The sequence below is a fragment of the Babylonia areolata genome, chromosome 21 (genome assembly GCF_041734735.1).
Source record: "Babylonia areolata isolate BAREFJ2019XMU chromosome 21, ASM4173473v1, whole genome shotgun sequence".
NCBI lineage: Eukaryota > Metazoa > Mollusca > Gastropoda > Neogastropoda > Buccinidae > Babylonia > Babylonia areolata.
This window is the reverse complement of record NC_134896.1, coordinates 42,971,240-42,981,971: the sequence shown is the minus strand read 5'-3', so window position 1 is coordinate 42,981,971 and position 10,732 is coordinate 42,971,240. Positions and strand designations below refer to the sequence as shown.

Below are 10,732 nucleotides of genomic sequence, written 5' to 3'. Positions count from 1 at the left end.
ATTCTGTCACAGGTTGTCTGTAGTGCATTCTGTCACAGTGTTTCTATAGTGCATTTTGTGACATGTCGTCTGAAGTGCATTCTGTTGCAGTCTGTCTATATTGCATTCTGTCGTAGCCTCTCCATAGTGCATTCTGTCACCGGCTGTCTATATTGCATTCTGTCACAGTCTGTCTATAGTGAATTCTGCCACAGGCTGACTACAGTGCTTTATGTTACAGGTTGTCTGTGGTGCATTCTGTTACAGGCTGTCTATAGTGCATTCTGTCATAGTCTGTCTATCGTGTGTTCTGTCACAGTCTGTCTATAGTGCATTCTGTCACAGGTTGAGTGCATTCTGTCACAGGCTGTCTATAGTGCAATCCGTCACAGGCTGTCTGTAGTACATTCTGTCACATGCTGTCTATAGTGCCTTTTGTCACAGGCTGTCTATGGTGCATTATGTCACAGGCTGACTATAGTGCATTCTGTCACAGGCTGTCTGTAGTGCATTCTGTAACAGGCTGACTCTACTAAAAGCTGACGGAATCGATAACAGTCTCTAAACGTGCAGAATTGAAACGACAATTCTCTCTGTCCTCACACGAGTCCCACGGGAAGGCGTTAGCGTTTCGAGAGGAAAAATGTTGGAAAGCGAATGAGCTGAAACGAAACAAGGCAGTTGATGGCTGCACGCCTCAAAAGCTGCTTCCCAGATTTCAGATGATTGTGTTAGCAGGCACACATTCAAGCGCGCAGACTTTGCACAGACACACGTACACATGCACGCACACACAAATACGCAAACATAAGCACACAGAAGCATGCGCGCACATACACACATGCACATGTACGTGTACACACATACATACACAAAAGCAACACACACGCGTGCGCAAGCACGCACGCATACACGCACGCACGCACAGACAGACACACGCACACACACGCGCGCACACACAAACCTTAAGTGTTTTTTTACATTAAAGTTTTCTATTCTGTTCTATTCTATTCGTGCAACACACACATACACACACACACACACACACACACACACACACACACGTATATCACTCTCTCTCTCTCTCTGCCAACAGCCGTTGTGTTTTGTTCATACATTGTCCCCCTTGCCAAAGGACAGTATTGTCAATGGCAATAAAACAATGTCCGTGTCCGTGTCCGTGTCTCTCTCTTCTTGGAGAGACACAGGGGCAGAGAAACGAGATCAATTTCTATCTGAACAATAGCACGACACATACTATTACTTAGATCTCTCAGATCTTGTATGGAGATTTTCCGTGAGTTCTCGAGAAGGCAAGAAAGTGTATGTAAGATATTCATATATATATATATATATATATATATATATATATTTATATATATTTGTATTTGTATTTCTTTTTATCACAACAGATTTCTCTGTGTGAAATTCGGGCTGCTCTCCCCAGGGAGAGCGCGTCGCTACACTACAGCGCCACCCATTTTTTTGACTCACTTGTGTAAACAAAGTGAGTCTATGTTTTAACCCGGTGTTCGGTTGTCTGTGTGTGTGTGTGTGTGTGTCTGTGTGTCCGTGGTAAACTTTAACATTGACATTTTCTCTGCAACTACTTTGTCAGTTGACACCAAATTTGGCATAAAAATAGGAAAAATCCAGTTCTTTCCAGTCATCTTGTTTAAAACAATATTGCGCTTCTGGGATTGGCACAAAAAAATAAAGAATGTTCAAAAACAATTTGCCAATAATCAAAAATTGTATGTTGCATTTGTTGATTTTGAAAAAGCTTTTGATTCGATTTCTAGGAAGTTACTATGGCCGGTTTTGTTAAAAAATGGAATTAGAGGTAAACTGTATAGATGTGTTAAAAGTATGTATAGAGAAGTTAAAGCTAGGATAAGAAGTGGAGCGAAATTATCAGATTTTGTGAATTGTACAAGAGGCGTGAAACAAGGTGATGTGTGCAGTCCTGTTCTATTTTCGTTGTTTGTGAATGAGATTGCCCTTGAAATTGTTGAAAATGGACGACATGGAGTGACTTTTGATTTGATAGAGTTGTTTATGCTGCTTTTTGCTGATGATATGATCTTGTTATCAATATCAGTTGTAGGTTTGCAAAGACAGCTGAATAGTTTATATGAAGCAGCAATGAAATTGGACTTAAAAGTAAACATGGAAAAAACAAATATCATTGTGTTTCGTAGGGGTGGTTATCTAGGTAGACGTGAACAATGGTCATATGGAAATGAAACTGTAAGAGTGGTAAATGTGTATAAATATCTTGGGATCTTTTTTTCAACCAGACTCAGTTTTACTTATGCCTGTCAAGATTTAGTAAACAGGGCAAAGAGAGCTGTTATGGTTATACTTCATGTTATATATAGATTAGATTGTAGCTCATACACAGTATTTGCTAAGTTGTTTGATTCTCAGGTACAGTCTATTTTACAGTACGGTGCAGAAATCTGGGCTTTTGAGAATGATGTTGAAATAGAAAGATTGCACATGTTTGCCATGAAACGCTTCTTAAATGTTGATAGGCGAACACCCAACGATTTAATTTATGGTGAACTTGGTAGATATCCAATATATATAAACTCATATGTAAAGTGTATTAGATACTGGCTAAAGATAACTAGAATGAATAATTATAGATTACCATACAAGGCTTACATGATGCTGTATAACTTAGACAATAACGGAAAAAAGACTTGGGTTACAGGTGTTCGAAAATGTTTGTGCTCTTATGGATTTTCTTATGTCTGGGATAACCAGGGGGTTGAAAATGTTTCATGGTTCATAAAATATTTCAAACAAAGAATTGTTGATTGTAGATGGCAGGACTGGCATAACCACATTCAGAGTAGTGACAGATTTGCTGAATATAAGATGTTTAAGTTGACAAATAATGTGGAGCCATACATTGAAATGAAAATGAATAGATATGTGAAATGTGCTTTGACCAAAGTTAGGCTTGGTGTATCAGATATTGCCTGTCATCGTTTAAGATACAGTGAAAAAAGAGCTGAGAAAGTGTTGTGTCGTTTATGCCATCAATCAGAAGAAGATGAAATTCATTTTATGTTTTGTTGTCCTTGTTTACTTGACTTAAGGTTGAGACATATCCAGCCTAAGTTTTATAATAACCCATGCCGCTTTAGATTCAATTTGCTAATGTCATCCAGAAATGAAACTGTATTGTGTAATGTGGCGTTATACATTTACAATGCCTTAAAGCGTTTGCGTATTGCTATAACTTAGATCATAATATCAACATAGATTGTCAAACATAACAAGCACCTGAAGTGTAAATGTTAAACAATGTGTTTTTGAAAAGTGTTTGTGTGATTGATGTCATTGTGACTTACCCCTTCAGTAAGGGGCTTAGGCCTAAATCTGAATAAAAATTTCGTATTCGTATTCGTATTCGTATATTCGTATTCTCTGCCAACAGCCGTTGTGTTTTGTTCATACATTGTCCCCCTTGCCAAAGGACAGTATTGTCAATGGCAATAAAACAATGTCCGTGTCCGTGTCCGTGTCTCTCTCTTCTTGGAGAGACACAGGGGCAGAGAAACGAGATCAATTTCTATCTGAACAATAGCACGACACATACTATTACTTAGATCTCTCAGATCTTGTATGGAGATTTTCCGTGAGTTCTCGAGAAGGCAAGAAAGTGTATGTAAGATATTCATATATATATATATATATATATATATATATATATATATATATTTATATATATTTGTATTTGTATTTCTTTTTATCACAACAGATTTCTCTGTGTGAAATTCGGGCTGCTCTCCCCAGGGAGAGCGCGTCGCTACACTACAGCGCCACCCATTTTTTTGACTCACTTGTGTAAACAAAGTGAGTCTATGTTTTAACCCGGTGTTCGGTTGTCTGTGTGTGTGTGTGTCTGTGTGTCCGTGGTAAACTTTAACATTGACATTTTCTCTGCAACTACTTTGTCAGTTGACACCAAATTTGGCATAAAAATAGGAAAAATCCAGTTCTTTCCAGTCATCTTGTTTAAAACAATATTGCGCTTCTGGGATTGGCACAAAAAAATAAAGAATGAAGCCTAATTATATGCAAACTGCATTTACTGTTATATTTATATTTTTTGTATTCTCTAAACTTGACACTTTGATCTGATATTCTGACCCAACAGCTAGAGCAGTCATTATTATCATTTTTTGTTCAAACAGGAACTTCTTTTGCTAAGCATGGAATTTTTATTTATTTTGCAAACGTTTTGTGCAGATAGTAAAAAGGGGAAATTACTCTGTAATGCTAGTGGAGTTAATTTGCTTTAAACTGATCTTTCTCATCTTAAACATTACATTTTGAAACAAGAGAGGCAAGGCCTTCAAGATTCACTTGTGATGCACTTTTTTTTTTAAAAATCCAAGCTTTTTATGTATTGAGTATAATTTCAAAATGTAATGTTTAAGATGAGAAAGATCAGTTTAAAGCAAACTAAGTTCCCCAGCAGAGTAATTTCCCTTGTTCTGCTACCTACACCAAAACGTTTGCAATAAATAAAACTTCCATGCTTAGCAAAAGAAGTTCCTGTTTGAACAAAAAATGATAATAATGACAGATCCTTTGTTGGGTCGAATATCAGATCAAAGTGCCAAGTTTAGAGAATACAAAAAATATAAATATAACAGTAAATGCATTATACCCAATACATAAAAACTTGGATTTTTTAAAAAGTGTATCACAAGTGAGTCTTGAAGGCCTTGCCTTTCTTGTTGTATTTTTTCCTGCGTGCAGTTTTATTTGTTTTTCCTATCGAAGTGGATTTTTCTACAGAATTTTGCCAGGAACAACACTTTTGTTGTCGTGGGTTCTTTTACGTGCGCTAAGTGCATGCTGCACACGGGACCTCGGTTTATCGTCTCATCCGAATGACTAGCGTCCAGACCACCACTCCAGGTCTAGTGGAGAGGGAGAAAATATCGGCGGCTGAGCCGTGATTCGAACCAGGGCGCTCAGATTCTCTCGTTTCCTAGGCGGACGCGTTACCTCTAGGCCATCACTCCACTCCATATATATATATATATATATATATGTGTGTGTGTGTGTGTGTGTGTACACAAACAACCATAATACACTTCTTTAAAAAAAAAAAAAAAGAAGGTTTATACTATGTATAAATCCCTGCTTAGAGATCAATCTAGACCGACAGCGGGCTTTGTGTGAAAGTTGTGGCGCGTGGTATTGACTGGAAGGAACAACACGGTACAATGTGAGGCCTCACACTACATCCACTTACTGAACTGGTACCGACTGAACACTGCAACCAGTTTTGTTTAAAGGATTGTCTAAACCCTTATCTTTTTTTTCCGTGCACGTTGTACTTGATGGGTGCTTCAGGCAAAGATGATACCGGGATGAAGCCGAACGGCGTTTTCAATAACAGCAGACCGGGGTTTTGTTTGTTTGCTTGTTTTTAATGATTGTATTTATTTTGTTGTTGCTGTTTTTGTTGTTTTGTTTTGTTTCGTTTCGTTTTTGTGGGGATGGAAGTTGCAGAAATTAGTGCATTTTCTTGAGATAAAAGTGCTTGGCTAGATTTCCGCAAGATAGTATTCTCCAGGACTGCAGGGATCGCAGGGTGTGGTGGGAGGGTGGGGGTGGGGGTGGGGAGATGTGACCCTCACCCACTGCACTACAGGACGGCTGCACAGGCTTGTGGACCCCCACCCCCCCATTCCCCACCCCGCACTCACCCATTGATCTCCGGGCGTGAAGAGAGAACAGGAAGAAGAAGGGGAAGAAGAAAACCCGGTGTCTTTTGAACAGCGCTCTGAGCATGCAGAGACCGCCTCTGCTGTGTAAGTGTATTAATGATTATTATGATAATGATATTATTACTATTAATACCATTATCATCATCATCATAATCATTATCATCGGTGTGGGATCGTGCGATTCGCTGCACGCGCTGTGGTCCTCTTCCGTCAATGGAAGTACTACCATCCCATCCGTTGACACACCCCTTCTCCCTGTCCGTCACACCACATTCAGCCTGGATAATGACACCGCCCTTCTGCTTTTTTGGCACTTCATCAGTATTGCTGAGCACACACCACACTATCCACCACCACCCCACGTTGCTGGCTGTCACAGCAGGGGACGGGAACTGTACAACAAACAAACACCCAGCCATGCAGGTCAAGGTGCCTTTTCAACAACAGAAATTGATCGCGATAACAACTTGGGCTCAAGTTCTATTTATGTAACTCTCAGAGTTTTTGTCCCCTGTTGAAGAGAGACTGACTGCCGTGTGGCGGTGTGCACTTTTGACCTGCAGACCATCAAAGTTACCCGGCCTGATCTTTGATCAAAGAGTGCGGCGGTGTCAAACTGAAAGTGAAATTGAATGGAAAACGTACGATCGTAAGTGCACGCACTTACAGTGCGGGATATGCGTGCCATTTCTCACGCATGCACGCTTGCAGGCACGTATGTAGTTGGACACACGCATGAAGAAATGAAGAACGATGAATTGTCCCCAGTTTCATTCATGCTTCTCTCTCTCTCTCTCTGTTCATTCTGTTAGTGTCTTGTTTAAATCGCTTTTCAGAACCCACGAACCATCTGTTTCTGTATTTGCATAAGAGATCCACAGACGTTTTAGTTGGAATAAGAAGATTGTGTGATTGGTTTTCCAAGTCGTCACACTGTCACCTTTAGAATTTCAATCTTTTCCCTGATTTTTCTTGATCAGTCATATTTTCCAGTTCAGTTATAATGTACATTATATTTGTATTTTCTGTCTTGTTATGCTTACTTACAAACTGCATTCTTATGTTGAATTTCATGTGTCATTATGCTTACGTGTATACCGTGAGTTATGATGCTACTTCATTTTTGAAGGTAATGTTTTTTCTTTAGAATTGATCTCTTCTTTGTAACAGAAGTGACCAAAGGTAGATTTCTGAGTATTATGCTAGACGAAATATATTGTTGTTTATGTTACTAGTTGTTGTTGTTTATATTGTTGTTGTCTTTTTGTTGTGACAACAGCTAATTAATGTGCGAACTTACTAAGTAACAGATGTTGCTCCAGTGCTTAACATGAACTGACCAATGTTTTAGTTTGTACGAGGATAGTTACAGACAACCGTGGGCCGTCAATGATTGATTGATATGGATACTTATATAGCGCCTATCCTCGGTCGGAGACCAAGCTCTAAACGCTTTACAAACACGGGGTCATTTGCACAACAGGCTGCCTACCTGGGTAGAGCCGACTGACGGCTGCCATTGCGCGAACATCATTCGTTTCATGTGTCATTCAATCAGATTTCAGGCACACACACACATACACTCAGACAGACATGTAACATTTTACGTGTATGACCGTTTTGTGTATTTATCTCGCCATGTAGGCAGCCATTCTCCGTTTTCGGGGGGTGCATGCTGGGTATGTTCTTGTTTCCATAACCCAACGAACGCTGACATGGATTACAGGATCTTTAACGTGCTTTCGAACCCGGGACCCTCAGATTGAAAGTCCAACGCTTTAACCACTCGGGCCCGTCGTTTGAATATTTCACAACGGCTGACTGTCTTCGGTTCCTCGGTTTGGGGTGAAAGAGAGGGGGGCGGGGGAACACGGATACGGATAATTTATTGAGGTATATAGGCCATTGCCCCTCATTAAGAGGTGCAAACACATGATCATATTACAAAAGCAGCAAGTAATATGCGGCCATGTCATCAAGAAATAAACTTAGTTTAGTATTTTAAGACATCGGATTTGATCGCAGTCTGAATGCTTTAAACAGATACATTGACTAACAGCTAATGGTCTGTTCATGCCCAGATGCCATGAGTAACGCTAATCTAAGCTGACTAGGATTTTTTAGAATTTAGGTGATATATACTTTGTTTTAAAAACACGCAAGACAGGACAACTTTGAATGAAGTTTATTTCATTTTCTTCCTCCTAACTGCAAAGTTTGCACATCATTCTGTATCGGTAATTGTGCGTTGCTTGCCACACACACACACACACACACACACACACACACACACACACACACACACACACACACACACACATACATACATATACACACACACGCAGAGAGAGAGAGAGAGGGGGGGGGCGGGCGTATTCGTTTCTTGCAAGTGGCTAAGTTGAGAAAACATTATTTTTTTCTGCAGAAACGGGTGAAATTATTTGGGCAGTGGCTGAATGAGTGAATTGATGATGGAAGTGTGTTTGTGGCAGTGGAAGTGGCCTGTGCTATCAGTAGGTTATTGATTATATGTCAGTGTGCTGCAAGGAATGGCTGGGGATATTGGTAGTTTATTGATCTGAAAAGAAAGCAATGCTGGTGACTGCACGTGGATGGCGACGATGTGTGGCTGTCACAGTGTGCTGTGAAGTGATGTCCAAGTCTGCTCGCCTTTGAAAAGGGGATACGTGTGTTCAAACTATGTTCACATGCTTGTGATGTCAACGATGCGCAACAGCGGATTATTGTTATCAAAAGATTGCTGGTCGGAAATATGTTGCTAGTTCCACCAGTGGATGTGTGCTTCGTTAGGTCATTTATGTGAGATCTGCAGTTGGTTGCAGGAATAATGATAATGATGATTATGATGATGATGAACACTTATTCAGCGTGTTCTATGAAAAATAGCTCAGTTGCTTTACACATACAGAAAAAAAATATCATTAACTAAAAATAATGAAGTGATAAAATAAATCGACTAACACAAACCTCAAACAGACATCATGATACAACTCGACCAACTCTCTCTCTCTCTCTCTCTCTCTCTCTCTCTCTCACACACACACACACACACACACACACACACACACACAGAACATGGATAGGTCGCAGTTTCGAGCTGTCATGGACAAAGATATGGGTACTGCCTAGATAGATGGGTCTTCAGAGATGTTATTAGTTGCAGCAATGAATAAGGATATCAATAGCTTTACCATGTCGGGTCTGTTGTTGGTGCGAGTGTCCACCAGCACATGTATGGTCTAAGGTTGCAGGACTGCATGTGTCAGTGTATCTATTATGTGAGATCTATAGTTGGTTGCGGTTATGGATGTGGACATCAGTAGTTGTATGGTGTGAGGTCTATAGGTCACTGTGTGGTGTTACGTCTGTAGTTGGTTGAAGTTATGGATGTGGGCATGAGTGTGAGGTGTGAGGTCTATCAGTAACTGTGTGGTGTTAGGTCTAGTGTTGGTTGAGGTTATGGATGTGGGCATGAGTGTGAGGTGTGAGGTCTATCAGTAACTGTGTGGTGTTAGGTCTAGTGTTGGTTGCATCACTGGGTTATGTGTAAAGAGGGGTGTGTGTGAAACTGAACAATGTGGAGTCACTGCTGTTGCAGCAATGGATGTGTGAGGGTGAACAATGTGGGTTCATTGCTGTTGCAGCAATGGATGTGTGAGGCTGAACAATGTGGGTTCATTGCTGTTGCAGCAATGGATGTGTGAGGGTGAACAATGTGGGTTCATTGCTGTTGCAGCAATGGATGTGTGAGGCTGAACAATGTGGGTTCATTGCTGTTGCAGCAATGGATGTGTGAGGCTGAACAATGTGGGTTCATTGCTGTTGCAGCAATGGATGTGTGAAGGTGAACAATGTGGGTTCATTGCTGTTGCAGCAATGGATGTGTGAGGGTGAACAATGTGGGTTCATTGCTGTTGCAGCAATGGATGTATGAAGGTGAACAATGTGGGTTCATTGCTGTTGCAGGAATGGATGTGTGAGGGTGAACAATGTGGGTTGATTGCTGTTGCAGCAATGGATGTGTGAGGCTGAACAGTGTGGGTTCATTGCTGTTGCAGCAATGGATGTGTGAGGGTGAACAATGTGGGTTCATTGCGGGTTCATTGCTGTTGCAGGAATGGATGTGTGAGGGTGAACAATGTGGGTTCATTGCGGGTTCATTGCTGTTGCAGGAATGGATGTGTGAGGGTGAACAATGTGGGTTCATTGCGGGTTCATTGCTGTTGCAGGAATGGATGTGTGAGGGTGAACAATGTGGGTTCATTGCGGGTTCATTGCTGTTGCAGCAATGGATGTGTGAGGGTGAACAATGTGGGTTCATTGCGGGTTCATTGCTGTTGCAGGAATGGATGTGTGAGGGTGAACAATGTGGGTTCATTGCGGGTTCATTGCTGTTGCAGCAATGGATGTGTGAGGGTGAACAATGTGGGTTCATTGCTGTTGCAGCAATGGATGTGTGAGGGTGAACAATGTGGGTTCATTGCTGTTGCAGGAATGGATGTGTGAGGCTGAACAATGTGGGTTCATTGCTGTTGCAGCAATGGATGTGTGAGGGTGAACAATGTGGGTTCATTGCTGTTGCAGCAATGGATGTGTGAGGGTGAACAATGTGGGTTCATTGCTGTTGCAGCAATGGATGTGTGAGGGTGAACAATGTGGGTTCATTGCTGTTGCAGGAATGGATGTGTGAGGCTGAACAATGTGGGTCCATTGCTGTTGCAGCAATGGATGTGTGAGGCTGAACAGTGTGGGTTCATTGCTGTTGCAGGAATGGATGCTGGAACGAAGCATCGTGGAGTTCATTCACCCTGAAGACGTGCAGATCCTCATCCGTCAGTTCCACCTGTCTGCCCACCTGACTGCCACCTTCCCATTGCCAGGTATGTGTGTTTGTTCACTGCGTGAGAGAGAGAGAGAGAGGGGAAAAGCCAAATACATTAATACATTAAAAAGCGGTATATATTCACACA

General features: G+C 41.2%; 1 protein-coding gene across 4 annotated transcripts in view; it reads left to right on the top strand.

The window, feature by feature from the left end:
• LOC143295896 (uncharacterized) overlaps window positions 1-10,732 on the top strand; it is a 424,588-nt gene that overhangs the window by 248,347 nt on the left and 165,509 nt on the right. For all 4 annotated transcript variants that reach the window (XM_076607572.1, XM_076607571.1, XM_076607570.1 and 1 more), the window contains one exon: window positions 10,531-10,642. In XM_076607572.1, coding sequence (XP_076463687.1) covers window positions 10,531-10,642 — 112 coding nt within the window. The remainder of the gene's footprint in view (window positions 1-10,530; window positions 10,643-10,732) is intronic.